Here is a 17414-nt window from a genome sequence, read left to right as displayed (position 1 = left end):
CCACCCTGCTTTCTCCATCAGTCTGATAAAATCAGAAAATCACATAGCTGTCACCCAGCTTGCTGCCTCTCCCAGGGGTGAAGCTGCCAGGAGAGGAGGGAGATAAACCCATCACATCCTTCGGGAAGCCGGAGGAGGGATCAGTCTGGGAGAGATCCTGCCTAGATCTGTTATCTGCTGAATACCTGCTCTTGCCTGCAATTTCTTATTTGCTTGCTACTCTTCTAAGTGTTAGTTTAAACATAAAACCTCATTTTGGCTAAATGGAAGCTGTGCTCTCTCTCTTGACATGGGTTGTGTGTTGTAAGATGTTGAGAGCATCTTAAAAGGGATTTCTTGAGCCCTGCAGCTTATATGGGAAATTTGATATGGCTTGATTCGTATCAGGTAGCCTCTCACAAAGTTCCCATTTTTTTCCTGCCAACAAATGCAACAATCACCAACACCTAGACTGACTTAAACATGGTTGTGTAGCTCCCTACCCCCAGAGGAGCTCCCAGTCATAGCTGGGAGCACTTAATACTCCCAGAAAATGTGAGTACAGCTACGAAATTGTACCTGCCACCTTTCAGTTTAAATGAAACACAGACATTGCATGTCATAGTACAAGCTGTCCAGCAAACTGAGGTGTACTCTACAAACAGGAGATGCACGTCGACCAGGAGATGCAGACTACCAGGGTGGTGGGTGATGGCTTTGCTAGGGAGAGTGGCACCCACCTCCTCCCACCCCAGTCCTGGGTTGCAGTGATGCTCATCCCCTGAGCATTGATCTCATTGCTCTCTGCAGACGTGTAGGAGCCATCAGCAAGAACCATGTAGGATAGGAAGAGCTGAACTCAGATGTTCACATGAGTAAATAAGGCTAAAACAGTAGAACTGAATACTTTGGTTAAGTCAATGCTGTTTTCCTCCTAGGTGCTCCTTGGTCAGTCTTGAGGGCTGTGCTCTGCCCACAGCAGCTCATTTCTTCTGAAATGTATGCGTCCAGCTTTTTCTTTCAGGACTTACAGAAAGTCTTTACCTTGAAGATCTGCTCAGTTTTTCTTTCCCAAGTAAAGTAATAAGAACGGCACAAATAAACACACTGCAGTGAGAGTAAGCTGTTTGGCTTATCATGGAACGGCAAGCAGCTGCTGTCAATCATGCTGTGACATTCTGGTTTCTGCCAAAGTCATCTTCCCTTTGGATATGTTCTTGGGCTGTAAATAGCTATAGGCACTTCTAATTAAGCCAAGAGAACCTAGTTAGTGGGATTGTTTCCTGGAATTTATGTCTTGTTGCATTCTGCAGAGATGTCACCTCGGTGTGAAGCTTCATGTCTTAGCGCTAAGAAATGGCACTAGTGGCTTTTAAGTGACAGCTTTTAGCTGTAGCCTGTGTCAACCACCCAGAAACCAGGTAACGCCACATCTACGCTGCAAACTCGCTGCACACCTCGCTGCCACACTTCACTTCTCCCTGTTTCTGTTGTGAACAGCGAATTCCAGGACTCCGTAGCTCATGCACAAAACCACACCACGGCTCATATGCGTCATGGAGCCATCAGCTGTGTGGGGTCACACCAATTTTGGTTGTATTTTGCATCAGTGAAGAGTGGTTGGGATTGCGTCTGGCAGCTGCCGGAGCTGCGGTGCAGCCTGGTGTGGATCACTCCTTCCGCAGGAGGGATGAGGATGGCACGGAGAAAGTGTGGACTCCCTCTCGGTGGAGAACATGTGCTTTTGTGTCCAACTTGCAGCTCCATTCTCTTCCTTTTGAGGCATATTTTGCTCTCAGAAGCCTGTGCAAACTGTGATTGTGGGCTGAGGTGCAAATGTGATGGGAATATAGGGAAAGATGTAAGGCCAGTCTCAGCTCATATAAATTGGGGTGAACCTGGCAGGTACTTGGATGCTTTGAGTGGTAAAGACTGTCAAGGGAATGGAAAAGGGATTTCTTTTATGACTTCTCTCTCCATGTTGGCAATAGGATGGAGAGAGCCAAGATATGGTCAAATGAAGAAACGGACATGGAAATAAAGCACCTGCTAAGTTATTTTCAGTGGGAGCTACTGTGCCTTACATTTTTTTTTTACCATGGTCCCAAACTTCATGGGAATTGCACCACTTCCAACCAAAGTTGTAACTTTGGCTCAGGATATAGAATATAAAAATATATCTGTTTTTTTCTTTCCACCAATAAATAGACCTTGCTGTGTCACATAGCCTTCAAGCGTTAAGTTACACCAACAGTTCCCTTCATGTCCCTCTTGGTTTTCCCAGACTATTTTGCTGACCATATGGGAGACTACGAAGATGTCTTGGCCTCACTGGAGACGCTGAACCTCTCCATCCTGAAGGCAATGGACTACACCAAACGGGTGAGTCCTCCTTACTGTACCTTGTGCTCCACGGGCTTGGAGCAAATGGTGCAAATGTTATGTTAACAGAGCATCTAAATCCAAAGGTCTTCATCCTATTCAGCAGTGTTGTTTCCCTGTGCTGTTGCATTTGTGCGGTAAGTGGATCATAGCAGCAGTAGATTTCTTTGTGTTAACAGCAGGTGAATCTTGAAAATCTTGGCCAGATTGTGAACCAAGGTGCCAATGTCACGCACAGTAGATGGTGGCATGGAGGTTTTGTGGCATAGCACTGTACCTTCTCAGCATCCTTCTGAAGTCTGACAGGCAGTCTTGGTTGTGCCATGGCTTAGGCTCTGCAATCCCTGAAGCAAGAAGATGCTCCAGTTGTCTTCAAACAACATGGCCCGTGGGTCTCTTGGGTGGGATTTTGAATGCATGAGTTCTTGTAAGTGTCATTGGGAGTGCTTTTGGGAACTTCATATTACAGAGTGCCATTAAATACAGCTTCCATGTTGGAAGGCATCCTGAGTTCCAGAAACACGGTCGCTCATGTGTGCAGCTGCTGCGTTAGAAACTAGAGGGCTGTGTGTTTGAAGGACTACAGGGGAATCATGCAAGCACCAAACCCGAGACATAATGGCCTATTTTATATGTGCAGAGTACCCCTAGCTTCTTAAAAAATCCAGCGTGTACCTTAATGATACTGTTAATAATGGACTACAAGGCAGTGACACTGACCAAGAAGCATACTGAGGTTTATTTATGAATACCTAGATGTACCAGATAAACATCTCTGCTGACAGGTGTGCCGTTCATTTGGTGTCTTACTGGGAGGAGACCAGTGTTTATAGAGCTCTCGTTCCTTTGAAACCATTTTCCTGTGCTTTCCATATCACTTAATAAAGTAACTGGACCGTATTGGTGATATTTATTACCTCAGGATAGTCAATCCTTCTCCCACTTCTACCTTCAACCATATTTATGTAATTATTTTGTGCCATGACAAGAGAAAAGTAGTCTTCCTCTTCACTGGTGAGCGGTAATGTGGTGCACCGAGAACCAAGCCAAGGAGGGAGGTTTTCCTTTTCCCAAGTACCTGTAAGGACTTCCCAGTTCAACTCCAGCACTCCTCTGAGTAATCCAAATTGAAATCTTCATTCCGTTTATCTTTGAAGCTAAAGGAGAAACTCAAATTACTCCACACAAAAGATGTGGTAATGATAAGAAGTTTTAGGTGTTAGAATGGGAAACAGCAAATTTCTCTCCTCCCTGGTTGCTGAGTGAAGAGCCTGATTTCCCTGCTTGATCAAAACCCATCCTTTTTAGTGTTTGTGAGGAGGGCAGCACGAAAAGTGAAGCCACATATTTCATATGTTGATGTCTTGCCGTAATAAACTAAAGCCAAAAGTCTTTGGCCAAGCACTGATCTGTCCAAAGTCTTTGTGATTTTTTAATCAACATTATGAGAGGGTAAAAAAAATCAGGACAAGGCTAATAGTTCATTTTTGCTAATTAAGTTGCTGAGTCTGTTCATACCTCATTTATATTCATTATTAGCAAATTTTCTGGCAGTGAGATTTGCCAACTCTGTATTCAAAATACATGTTAACATCCTAATAGATATCTCAGTAATTCACTCCAACTCGTGATGCCTTCCTCCATTGCTTTTTGAATGCGAGGATAATATATATGACTAATTCCTCCCAGTATTTTGCAAGAGGATGATAGCTTATTCCCTGTTTATAAATTAGGGATCTGAGAATGTGGGTATTACTTTGCACAAGAAATCTGCAGCAGAAGCAGGATGATTATTCATAATTCCAATCTACTGCCTTCATAAAAAGAGCATCTTTCTCCCTCCTTGATTCAGCAACTCATGGCAAGATTCACCTGCCTCAACTGCAATGAGTAAAGGATTTACCTAAGCCTGAACTCGTCACCTCCATCATGATCTTGTGGAGGGAACCAGGGAGATCCGGAATGCTGGAGGCATCTTCCTCCTGTGATGCTGAAGGACCACAACACTCTTCATCTCAGATGCAGGCATTTCCCTTCTAGATGGCTAAAGGCAGACAAGGGAGTGCTGCCCCAGCATCCCCTCATTACCCCCATTTTTTCAGCCCATGGGGCATGTCACTTTTTGCCACCTGGCAGACTTTTAGTAAGTGAGCAAACAGAGCAAGACTTCTTCACAGAGAGGAGCTGGCAAAGATGTATTTCATGAAAAATATAACTCCCTGCTGTGATTTTGTGAACAAAGTGGTACAAACCTCATCACTGAATTATTCAAACGCAGGTGCTTTATTCAAGTAAAGAACTGAAGGAAATAAAACCCAAACCCAAAACCCCAAACCAGACAATAAACTGTTGTAGGTGGTAGAGAAACTCATCTCCAGTGTTCAGATAAGACAGACTTCCAGGCAGCATCAGAAGCTTTTCCCTAGTGCAAACCATTAGTACTTTTTTTTGAGATGTGACATTTTTTCATTATGTATTTTCCCTAAAAAAGCCCAAAAGTATTTGTTTACTAGGCTTTCTGGTTTTCGTGTCAGGATTGCCAAAAGAGAGTGTCAGAAGTAGGCTTCTTATGATCTGAACCAATAAAATAATCTGGCTGAGGTCTTCTCACCAGTTTCCAGATGATGTGTGTTCCCATACCCCACCCCAGCCTGGAGGATGTCACAAGAGTGTTTTATTTCCTCCAGGGCTGGGACCCACACCTACAGGATGAGGCTTCAGCCCTAGGGAGAAGATCCATCCCAGGATTGCAAAAGCTGGTGTGAGCTCCCAGTTGTCTGATGGGTCCCCCATAAAGGTCTCCTTCTGCTCCATCTCCTTTGCGTGTGATGTTGGAACCAAGGAAGTTTAGGAGATGCATAAATATATTTTTAGAAACTCTGCATCAGGGAAAAGACTGCCAAAGCAGCAGGTTTTGGTAGAAGTCAAGTGTGGTTTTGTGCTGCCCGATGCTCGAGCCTGTTGCTGTCTCTGCAGCTTTTCCACGAGGCTGGATCCTGTACAGGGTTTGGTGCTGATGCTGAGCACTGTGACTTGGAGCAAACTGCTTTGCTTGTGAGATGCTCCTGCTTCTCTGTATTAAAATAAGCATTTCATCAGCTGGAGAAAACTATTGATCATTTGAGAGTATTCCTTATTCCCTCCCTTTCCCCTCCATTGAAAGAAGTATCGGGTGCAAAAGATAAATGAAGCCTAACCTTCTTCTGTGTTGGCTTTCTGTTGAGAGGTGCCTGCTGACGAGAGGGGTTGGATAGCTGTGGTATTTAATTGCTGTTTATATTTCTCACCTTAAAAGACAACTGATTATTTCTTGCTCATAAAAAGAGAAAGCAGCAATTATCTTGTGCTGGAGGATCTCATAAAGTATCAGCAGTAATTAGAGTCAGTAGTGGAAGGTCCCATACAGCAAAACAAAATCTGTCATTGTAATTATTTTCCAATATATTGATGTCCATGCTGCGTTGAAATGACTGCCAGTGATGGTGGGAACTGCAAAGTTAAACTGGAGAGAAAGGAAAAGAACTTTCAGGATCTAAAAAAAGCTGACGGCAGGAGATGTTTTTGTATAATTTTCATTTACTCTTTTATAGTGCAGTCAGCAAATATTAAAACCAATGTGACTGGGAAGGACATAGTTTGTGTGTCCGGTGTTGAAAGATGTGCGGGGTGCAGTGGGGGCTGGGGGACGGGAGCCAGATGGATGCTGTCCCTCCTGTTTGGTTACTGACCCCCCTGCCTCAGGCTGCCTGCTGTGGGACGGTGCCCACCCGCTGCCTCCACCACCCCTGCCAGCCTTGATGGGTGCCACGGATGGGGAAGCGGGGGACAGTGCGTGGGGAACCGGAGGGACGGCGCTGGGGAGATGGCTACCACTGAACAACACCCTTACCGACACTCCAGGAAATGTGTTTAGCTTGGTAAAAAAAGGACATTTTGTGGGTTTTTGAACCTGAGAGGCTCAATTAGCCCCGTTCCTGCCAGGTACGGCTTCCACCGCCTGCCGCACTGGGGTTGCTCCTGCTCCCTGCTTTTGCTAAATAAGCATTTTGCAATGCTGAGCATGGAAATATTAGCAAGGCTGACCCTTAGCAGTGAGGCAAACTTTAAAATCAAGCTGCAAAGAAGTCCCAAAAATGCTGAGTGAGGAACACCCTCAAGGACGAAGCAGCTCAGATTCAAGGTCAAAACCTTCCTTCCTGGAGATGCTCCTGTTGGGCACCAGACAGGTCCAAGAAGTGCTGGTGACTGTCCTTGGCCTGTCCTAGCTGGAAGCAAAGTGCTTGGAAAGCAAAATTGCCCAAAATCTTAGCTGAAATTACAACAGCCTCCCATGCACGTACTGGAATGAAATGGAGCTGATCTCTCTGGTGCCCGTGGACATGGTGCAGGGGAAGGCTGTGCCACTCTGCTTCAGTGGGAGCCAGGAACAGGGTGAGCAGGGCAGGGAAGGGGAGTCCTGACAAATTAGGGAGGGATTCGGAGAATGGGTTCAGGGTGGAGTGAGGGGCAGCAGGAGGGATTTATGGAGGAGGCCTGAGGACCTGCGGGTAGCCCTGGAGCACCCTTGGCTTGATGTTCAGCACCACCTTCAGTCCTGGAGGTGAGCAAAAGGAGATGTGAAAAGGTGTTTCACTCCTTGCTTGCTTGCTGCCAGCTCCGCCGCCAGTCTATCACTTGCCAAAGTCCTTTTTATCTCATTTAATGGACCTGGAGTGGAAATATGAGCGAGTGGTGACACATCACACACACCCTGAGAGCCTCCTTGTGTCAGGGTGCCAAATACAACATGTGTGTCTTATGGACAGGCACTGTACCCAGACCAGCTGCAAACACATTTTCCCCTGAGAATCATTATTTAGATGAGAGAATATCTAAATCATGAAGGGAAGACTGAGTGTTCTGACCTTCGGTACCAGCTGCTGATGCTCCAGCAGCACTAGGGAGCTCAGAGGGATATACATATGGGTGAATAGGTTTGCATACATTATTTGTGAGTTAAATTGTTCCTGCTGTAATTCACCCTTCTTGTCTCTGCCCTAAGACATGTCGTCACAGTGAACAGAAGATGCTGGGCTCCTGGGGCTCGGTGGGAGCTGCTGCAGCAGACCTCCTCTCCCTGCTGCTGGTGCTGGTGTGGCCGTGGGTCTCCCCGAGCTTTCAGCCACCAGCAGCACACTGCAAAGCAGCACTTGTTTGAGCAGCTCAGTTACAGCCCCAGAGCAAGCACCATCTGCCAGCAGTCTTGGATGCTAAAAATGACGGAATTTTTGTTTGTTTGTTTTATAGCACAGTCCAGAACAGCGATATAGAGTGCTCTTATTTGCATTCTTACCTGCCAAAATTAAGCTTACCAAATATATTGCTTTTTTTTGAATGATGACACCTCGAGATAAAATAGTCAGTAGAAATAATCCTTAAAAATAATCTTTTCTTCCCACCCTCCAGCTGATCCTTTATCTTGTCCTTTCATTTTACCTGAGCAGGTTTTCTCCTGCTCTGCTGAAAAACTTGGTGTTCACGCCGAAGTCACCTGAGGCTCCTGGAGCAGTGCTTTGCTGTGGCAGGAGGCTGGCCCGTGGCAGGGTGTAACAGCAACACGGTGGTGGCAGCTCTGGATAGTGCCCAGCCCAAACAGCGTGAGCTGCACGAGGCTTCCCATAGACATCGTGATCTGGCCCCAAATCGGCTCACACTGAGCCATGGGGGTTACATGAGCATCACCTGATGTCTCCTTGTCTGGGCTTGAAGCCTATGGGGTACCACTGCAGCGCAGCACATCTGTTGCTTCATCTTTCCTCCTGGGCAAATTTGTACCCCACCACACATCAGGTTCTCCTCTGGAGAAGCGCTTCTCTGGCTTCCTTGCTGGCGAACGTGGGAATAGTTTACCTCCCGGTACTTTGTACCTGGTTGAACCCCAGGAGATCCTGCGCGCCTTGTCATCCTCTTCCCCCTTGGAAGTGTTTGGCTCTTCTTTAGGGGTCAGGATGTACGCTCAAATGGCCAGTTTTGGGGGCGCTCAGAGCATTGTCTGTCCTCACCTTTGCAGCATGGAGATCTGCCCTGATGGGGAGAGAGATGTTTTAGGGATTATGAGCTGCTTTTTTGCTCCTTTCTTGGATGGGTGATTTTATGATTAAACACCAGCTTTGAAACACACCTGTAATGCAGTTAAAGATGTATTCATGGTGAATGGTTTTGTCTGAAAAAGGAAAGGAGTGGCGATGGGGCGGTGAATTGGTGAAGGCTGAGTCATTGTTCCATGTATCTTAAATGATACTTTTCTGAACAATTTCGGTATCAATTTCTATAGCAAAAAAATGATGTGGATTTCTGGAAAAGTTGTAGAACTTCATAGTTCAAGAATCATCTAAAAGGAAACAAGGCATATTTGTTTATCTTCTCAGAAAGGATTTCTGCAACTCTTCTCTGAAATTAATTCAAGAAAATATTGCACTGCAAATTAGAGCAAAAAGTGCTACTCCAGTTCTGCAAGAACTGAATATTCCCCAACTTTTCTGTTCAGACTCCAGACCAGAGAGCTGATTCTCCGTGCGATGCCATCCGGAGTGATTTCCTTGCCAGCCCTGCAGGGCTGTGCGTGAGATCCAGCCAGGCTGCCAGACTGCCAGGGAGCACAGCGGGGCTGGCAGGGAGTTGAATCTTAAGAAGGTCCCTCTTGGAGCTTATTTTTAGACTAAGGTGTTTATTCACTGCTCTTCTGCTTGTCTGTCGCTGCAAAATTCATGTCCCTCCTCTCACTCTAAGAAGGAAGAGCACCTTCTCTGGACATCCTCCTCATGCTGCCCTTGCTCCAGCTCTCATGGACCTCATGTAGGACATGGTTTTCCTCCTCCCTCCTCCTGTTTTAAGGCTATTGCTCCTGGGATTAGATAAATTGTATGGTGAAGGGAATAAATCCACCAGACATCAGTGCTGTGGTCTTGCCAAATAGCCTAAGAGCAGTTTTGAAGGAGCCACCAAAAGGAAAGGCAGGGACCAAGTCAATGCGTAACCAGCTGGCACAACCAGGCTGAGCCTTCAGCAGCATGACCATCCCACGTCGTTACATCTGCAGGGTCTTTTGAGTAGGTCCTGTTTGGAAAACAAAGTCTGTACTTTCCTTGGAAAACTGAAATAAAATATGTATTAATTTACTGTCTTGTGGATACTAAATACAGCTAATTAGGAACTTGTGTGAAGGCAAAGGCTAATTATAGCCAGGGTGTTCAGAAGTAGGAGTCCACGCTTTGATTCCAAGTCTGTTCTTTGCCTACTAGGTAAGTGGACAGGGTGCACAAGTGTCATATGCCTCTCCATCCATAGACGACCTCAGGGGTGTGCTGTATCGTGCATGCATGGGCCAACAGCTACCTGCCCTTCACATCCACGTGGCTGCAATGAGAAATGATGGGATTGTATTGCAGCAAGGAGATTTTCTAATAATGAGAAGAGGGAAGTCCTGTGATAAATTGCTTGGGAAGGGTCCATGGCAGGAGACCTCCAGGACCAGACAAGGAAAACATGAGCTGAGAAGGGTCGAACACTGAGATTTATAAAAGGAGTATTTTATAGCAAAAGACTTTTAAAACCCATGTGATAGCATCGCCTTTTTTTTTATCTGAACAGGTGTCTCATTTGTTTTTTTAAAGCTGTTTCAGGAAGGCTGAGGGTCTTTCATATGTTAATGCTTTCATTTATCAACTATTTAAGTGTCTGTTCTCTTCAGGTTTCTTCTACTGATTATGTGCCAGGCAATCAGTTTTGGGTCTCCGCTTTTGAAGCGATTTAAGAGTCGGGGGGAGGGAAAGGAGCGAGAGGCAGGTCTGAGTGTTATTCTAATTATAAGAAAATATCTCTTGGAAGAAAACAGGCAATTATGAGCAATGAATTTAGATCAGCCACTCAGAGGTTACAGCACAACACATGCCTGGTTTTTAAAGGGGTGAGTGGGTGGAAGATAACCTCTCCGTCATCCTGGGATGAGGTTTGACAGAGGTATTTCATGGCATGGCAGTGGGTTTGTTGTTGGGTTGTTTTGGTTTTTTTTAACTGGAGGAAAAGTGTGAGTGAAACAGAATTGGCTTTAGTTTCCATTTGAAAAGCCTCCTCGGTTCAGTGCCATTGCTCTGTGGGCGTGCTTTGGCGGTGGTTGGAGTTAATAAAAATTGGAGAAGCCGTCAATGTCCCCAGGCTTGGTAAATGTCAGCCAATTTGGCCAATCTTGCTGAAAACCAGCACTGGAAAGCCTCGCTGGTCAGGCTGTAACGCTGCAAGGCAAAGGGAAGGTGCAGGGTTGTTGCGGGAGGGTCTCTGAGTCCGTGGGTGGTGCAGAATCATTTATATTTTACATCTTGTAGTCTTAACGAGCTAAACAGTGACCTTTAAAAATGCCAGTGAAGAAGCTTTGAGATGCTCAACAACATTGAAAATCTCCTTTTTCAGTCATTTGATACCCCCAGGAACATGGCCATGAGAGCCCAGTTTTAGGCATCAGTTTGTAATGCCTGGTGAGGGATGTTCGACACCGGTGTTGGCAAGTCTGAGCACTCAGTGGCACCAAAATCCCAGCTGTGATTTGTACAGGTAACACATCCCAAGGGTGTTTTCATTAACCTGTGCCAGAATTCGGGCAGATTTGGGGCAGGTGCATACAGAAACGGAAAGCCAGAAGAGCTGTGGCCGGGCTTTGAGCAGGCTGTGCCCCAATGTGTGCACCTGCTGTGTGGGGGAAGGTGCATTACAGGCACATAAAAGGCCTGTGACATGAAGAGAGGGGTGGGATTTGGGGCTTGGACCTCGGCTGACTGACCAGAGGACCCAGTACTGAGCAGTATTTCCCCAGCTACCTGTGGCTAAAGCAAGTTGTTCTTTTTCCACTCCTTCCTCTTCTCATTTTTCAATGTCTCTGACTCATGCCCCAGTTTGTCAGATGATGACGCTTTCGGAGGCTCTCCTGAGAGCCATTCGCTGCCGAAATCTCAAGGCCATCCTTTCAATCAGGCTTTTACATTTGCTTCTCACTGCAGATGCATGCAGCCACCCGTTTGCAGCAGCAGACATCAAGGTCAGGTGGCTGGGGATGTAGTAAAGGGAGAGATGCCTTTTTTCACTCTCCTCTGCCTCTTCAAAGGCCACCCTGCTCCTTCCTCAACCAAGGCTTGCCAGCAAAATACTCTGCAGTAGGGTAGTATCTGTCATGCCAGTTTGTAGCCTTGAGCTAATGGACTAGCTGGATGGAAAAGAGCAGGCTTGGAAATGTGCCCCTCCGAGAGCTTCTGGCACAAAGTGGCTTCATTGAGCAGCAATTATTAGAATATCTCAAAAAATATTTTAACTTCTCAAGCAAAGCGAGGAGGAAATAACTCTTCAGGGTGGAATTAATAAGACCTATTCTCATTAAATTTCCCCAGGACAGACTGACAAATGTTTTAATAAGACGATGGGAAGGATTCCTTTGGAGCTGGTCTTCTTAATGACTTGTTTTTGCAATGCCAAATAAGACATGTGCTCCAGGAGAGCCTGAGGGATTGCTGAAAAGCCTCTGAGCACACACGTTTCAGACTCAGCTCCTGAGAGCAAATGTCACAGCCTCGTTGGCAAATGGCCAGAGTCAGTTAAGTGGAGGAAAAAAAGCCCACCGTCATTTTAATTTCAGAGCTATTGGACTTACTGGCCTGCCAAAAAGCATCACAGACACCCCAATATTCATCTGCACTGGCTGGCATAGCTCTGTACTCAACATGCCTCCATCCAACGAATCTCAGTGTAAGGAGTTAAGCTGTTTTAAATGAATGTGGGAATCACCTGTATGATTTTTCCTAAAGCTGAACCAAGATTATAGGCTATAATTAGGTAACAAAATCCCAACATTTAACTACACATACTCTCGCAGCCTTATATTCTAGCACCCAGAGTCAGTCTGCGTGATCAGACAGCACTTGACATAGCCTGCACCTTCATAAATACAATTTTCCAAAGGGAGCAGGGTCCCATGCTAGGGAGGGCGATGTATTCACACGAGGCATGGGAAGGGTTGATCAGGAAATTGTTTGGTGGCATTTGCAGGAGAGAGGCTATGGAGTCCTGCAGAGCAGCAGCAAAGTGGAGGTAAATAGCAGCACATTACCCCATTTATTTGATGTACGGATTGAAACGGAAAAGCAGCGGTGCACTCTTTGCACCTCTGGGAGGGAAACTGAGTGTGGGATAAGCAGCATAGAGCAGGTATAAAATCAGTTGATGAGCTTGGAGTGTCCATGGGGGATGCGGTACATGGTTTGGACAACTATCAGAGGAGAAGAGGACAAGGCAGTGGTGTTGCAGATCTCGCTGGAAAGGGACATTAATACGGAATTACTGCATCTCTACAGTGCAGTAGTGCTTGGAGCAGCAGTGGGGCTCTCAGGGCAGGGGGTTGCAGCCCCCAGCTCCAGCCAGCCCACTTGCAGCCAGCCCCCGCGCTCGGCAGGGCAAATCAATGTCCCAGAAAACCTGTGCTCTTAATTAAAAGAATAATCCCATCGGCCACTCAAAGGAGCATGCACAGCTCTGTGTTTAGCAGTGGCAGCTCCCAGAGGCCTGCAGGTCTATATTAAATTCACAAGGAAGGACATAGCCCCCAGCCCTCGGGAACAGCCGCCCTCCGCCAAGGCAGCAATCAGATCCCCAGCGCCAGCAATCAGAGCAGGGCTGGGTGTGAGAGTTAATCAAAACCTATCTGTAATTAGAGCAGAGCCTGTCTGAGCGCCTGATTAATATATTTACGCCTTCATTACGGGCAGGCTGCTGGTTGCAAGCAGGGGTGTGCACAGGGAGAGCAGCCATGGAGGCGGGGAACCACAAAAGAAATTGTTTCAGATCCCAAATGCAATAATATGTCTTTGCCAAGGAGATTTATTGATTTAATACACCCTTCTTAGCCAGACTGTGTGTAGTGGGACATGTATTAAATGACAAAGTAATTGCCTGGGCAAAGGGGTGGATTTGGCCCAGTGTAGGCCTCTTTCCGGAGCATGCCGGCAGAGGAAGAAGAAGGGTGATGTACCTTAACAGTGAATTTAATACACTGTCTATACAGACTTGTTTGGATGTGATATCTATGTCTCTGTGTGTATGTATAACACAGTGCTTGGAAAGAATACACGTATATATAGAGTATATATTGCACGTTCTGAGTGAGTTGTATTTTTCTAGGGAGAACAGAGATCGTCCAGCTATCCAGGAATATTTGTGACTAGATTTAAAATTCTTTTCCCAATCCAAATGCTCAACAAATGTTTTCGCATCACTCCCTTGGCTCAACTGCTGTTTATTTGTCTTGAGGTGGTGCCTGTGCCTCCCACAGAAGGGGCCCGGTGTGATGCTCCACCAGCTGCCGCATCCATGGTCTCAGGCTGCCCTGTTCATGACTCTCCCTGCCTGCCCGGAGCAAGGCAAAACTGGGCAGGACTTATCAGGAGATGTCTGAGCTCAGTATGGAGGCACTGGTGTCCTGGTCCAAATAGCCCAGCAGCAACCCCCTCCGTAGCAGGCAAGGAAGCGCAGCCAGCCCCAGCAGGCTGCGTGGTCCCATGGTATGGCACCCGCTGCTCCACTCCCCAGTAAAATAAGGCAAAATCCCAAAGGGGAGAGCGAGGGAGACATTGATCTTTGGTTCCCCCCCCAGCAAGGCAGAGGTGGTCTTGAGGCAGCCCCGATGGGGGCACTGCTCCATCATACTCATTTGTATGGGTGAGTGGTGCTGCACCGGCTGTGCTTGGTTTCAGGGCATTACGAATCTCACTATTAACAACCAGCATGCGAGCAGGTTTTTCTAAGCCGTCTGACCTTGTTTTCAAACATCGCCAGGCCATGGAGGAACGACATAACTTGGAGGCGATCACTCGGTGTTAAGGGTTGTGTTTCTGAGGCTTTGATGATCCCTGGCCAGAGACACCTGCCCTGCTCCTGCCCGGTCTTCTGACGCATCTCCCCGTATCATGCATTGATGCCGGCTTTCCTCCCTCTGACCAGCCTGTCAGATAATGGTGGTGCTGGTGGAGCGTGCTGGACTCTGCCAGGGCTGCAGAGGGGAGCATGCTCCTGCTTGGAGAAAGGCTTAAAAGGTGGCAGGGTCCCATGTGCACTGCTGAGTGCATCCCCCAAATCCGAGGAGCACCCCGGTGCTTGATTGTCATGCAGCCCATGGAGTGCCCGGAGCCAGTCCCATCTCCGTTTGCCCAGTGTCCTGGGATGGGCTGTGCTGGTGAAAGAGCAACGCAGCGCATCAGTCCCTGCCCTCCTTATGTCCCCCTCCCTGCCACCCAATGGTGCTACAGCGAGCAGCTGCAGGAGATCATGAATACTGCATGGCAGTTTGCTTCAGCATCACTGTCCGGCAGGAATCACCACATCATGCACTTCCCCCGGAAACACCATGGCTGTGACAGGGAGGGGAGCAAGTTTTTTGTGTTAGAGACAAGTCGTTAAGCACCACACTAGTTGGATGCTCAAGAAGCTCTCAAGAAACTTGTGGTCCCCTACCAAATCAGGGGTGAGAAATCAGCTCTGCGACCAGTTTCCCCAGAAGTGTTTTTCTTCAGCTCATTCTTCTTTTATGATTTAAAATAAGAGATAAAGGCCCTCCAGGTTCTTGCAGAGCTGCTCTGGTTGCCATGGAAATAACCCTTATTAATCGCTTCACCATAAAACAAGAATAATTTGCTTTGGGGAGCTTGGGGTACTTACGTTGTGCCGCTGAGTGCTCAGATAACTGGTGGTGCTGGGACCACTCCGGTGTCACCCCTGAGTTTGGTCATTGCTGGTGGCATGCCAGGAGCCAGGGGCATCCATCCCTGTCTCATCACAGCAAAAAGTTATGGGTCCTGGAGGAGTCCCATGCCAGGAGGTGCCGGCATGCAGCTGTTTGCCGGGGCCACATGCTGTCCCAGCAGGCACTGATGGGTTAGAAAGAGTCTGGGGAAAAAATGATGCTAGTGAGTTTGGGTTTAGAGGACCCTTTTTTTTCACCACAAGTGTTTTTAGCTCTGATGCTGAGTGGTTAGCTATAGCCAGACCTGGTGTGGCCAGTAGCCTGGCTGGGCTGATCTCGGTGTGTTTGAGCTGGGGTCAGACCTGTTGGGCTGGTGTTGGACTGGTTGGAGTGGTGTTGGGCCAATGTTGTACTGGTTGGGCCAGTATTGTACTGGTTGAGCCGGTGCCCGTCCAGTTGTGCTGGTGTCTTGCCTCTGCCAGTGGCTGGCAGGAGGTGGAGGAGCAGGACCGTGCCATGGGCAGGGCACAGCAAGGCTGTGCTGGGGAAGGGGCCCTGGGTGCTTTAAGCCGATCGGTTGTGGTGTTAAAACATTTTATTAAGTGTTTTCTCTCTTGGGAGGGTTTGGATTACCCTGGGAGCTTCTGTTTCTCGAACAGCTTGTCCTCCTCCACCAAAGCTCCCCAGGAGCAGCCTGCATCCTGCTGAAGGCACTCCTGCTCTGCAGGCTGTCTGCATCCTGCCTCTGGCCCCAAAAGGCCAGAGCTTTCCTTTTCTCCCTCTTCAGAATAAAAAACTCTAATACCAAAATATGCTGAGGCTCTTGTCTCGCAGTGTGGGATGGAAGGGAGACTGGGTGGGGACTGCCAGTGCTTTCTGCTGCTGGCTTGAAGGCATCTTCAGCTTGCAGCTCCCCAGTGAAAGCCATGTTCATCGTCCCAAACCCCTTTTACTTTAGCACTGTGTTGGCCATACCGTTGTGGACTAAGGCACTAAATAACATGATGAAGTTCTCAGAGCAGGGATCTCCAAAGCACAGGAGGGACCACTTCTCACACCTGCACCTACTGGGTCTTGCCCTGCAAGGCAATAGTCAGGTAATTTAAGATCACAGTAAAGAGAGCAACTATGGACTTTAGGTAATCACTTCTTTACATTGTTTATTTATCTATAAATAAAGTAATGCTGATGTGCCTCGCTGCCCACACTCCCATCACAGCCTCTATAAGTCTGTCCTAGGAGTGATGGATGCTGGAGCGTCTATATGCTGGGCGACCCACAGAAGCTGGAGGGCTATATGCTTCCTGTGGGGTGGGAAAGCACGTACTCATTCCTCCTGTGGCCCTTACAGTTGGGGACATGGAGGCGACCAGCTTGCGTGTGAGATGTTGGGTGGATGCTGCACCAGCCAGGGTGCCCGTTGGCGCTGGCCGCTCGGTGCTGGGTCTCACCGTGCTCGCTGTCTGCCTTGGCAGGTGTACGAGAGCGGCAGCAACGTGGACCAGTTCGTGACCCGCTTCCTGCTGAAGGAGACAGCGAACCAGACCCAGTCGCTGCTGAGCTCTGTGGAGAGTGCCGTGGATGCCATCGACGAGCAAACCAACCCCGCCAGGTCTGCCGCACCTCCTGCCCTCCTCTCTGCTTCCCGGTTGATTTTGGTGCACGGGGCGGGGGGGGGGGGGGGGGGGAGGGAGGGAAAGGATGAGGAGGCTGCTTTTGCCAGGCAAGGGAAAATGCAGCAGATGGTGTGCGGGAGCAAAGGGGAGCCAGGCAAGTGGCTGCCTTTCTCTTTGCCTCCCTTCCCGGCTCTCTGAGAGCTCTTGGGACTTTCCTCTGCCACTCTGTCTTGCCCTGTCTCTTACTCTCCTGCAGCCCGAAGGGTCCCTCTTGACCCCTTCACCCACAAGTGGTGCAGGAGGGGATGAAAACAAGGGCACAGCACCCTGGAGCTGGGCTGGGCAGTGCTGGGTGCATGGGGCTGCTTCTCTGAGCAAAACCACCAGTCCCATCCAGGGCAAAACACAGGCACCAGCAGTGGGGTGGCTGTCTGGGGTGTGCTGGGGACAGCCCACGGTGGGCGGCTTCCCGTGCCGGGGATGCCGTCCCTCCTGCCGGGGCACCCAGCGGGTGAAATCATCCACAAAGGCAAAAGGTGCTTGTGCACTGGGGACAGGTACTGCCGTCCACGGGTCCCATGTGAGGGGACCATCCCCAGCCCAGCAGTCCAACACGTGCTACCAAACTTGGAGAAGACAGAGGAAACAGTTTCAAGATTTCTCAAGTGCTGCCAGGGCTGAAA

At 48.2% G+C, this 17414-nt stretch overlaps 1 protein-coding gene across 1 annotated transcript in view; it reads left to right on the top strand.

Annotated features, from left to right (window-relative positions):
- NECAB2 (N-terminal EF-hand calcium binding protein 2) overlaps positions 1–17414 on the top strand; it is an 86098-nt gene that overhangs the window by 63540 nt on the left and 5144 nt on the right. The window contains exons 5-6 of the mRNA XM_049804377.1: positions 2264–2361; positions 16591–16727. Coding sequence (XP_049660334.1) covers positions 2264–2361; positions 16591–16727 — 235 coding nt within the window. The remainder of the gene's footprint in view (positions 1–2263; positions 2362–16590; positions 16728–17414) is intronic.

This window comes from Accipiter gentilis, chromosome 7, assembly GCF_929443795.1.
Source record: "Accipiter gentilis chromosome 7, bAccGen1.1, whole genome shotgun sequence".
In the NCBI taxonomy this organism is placed as follows: Eukaryota; Metazoa; Chordata; class Aves; order Accipitriformes; family Accipitridae; genus Astur; species Astur gentilis.
This window is presented reverse-complemented; position numbering and strand designations above follow the sequence as displayed.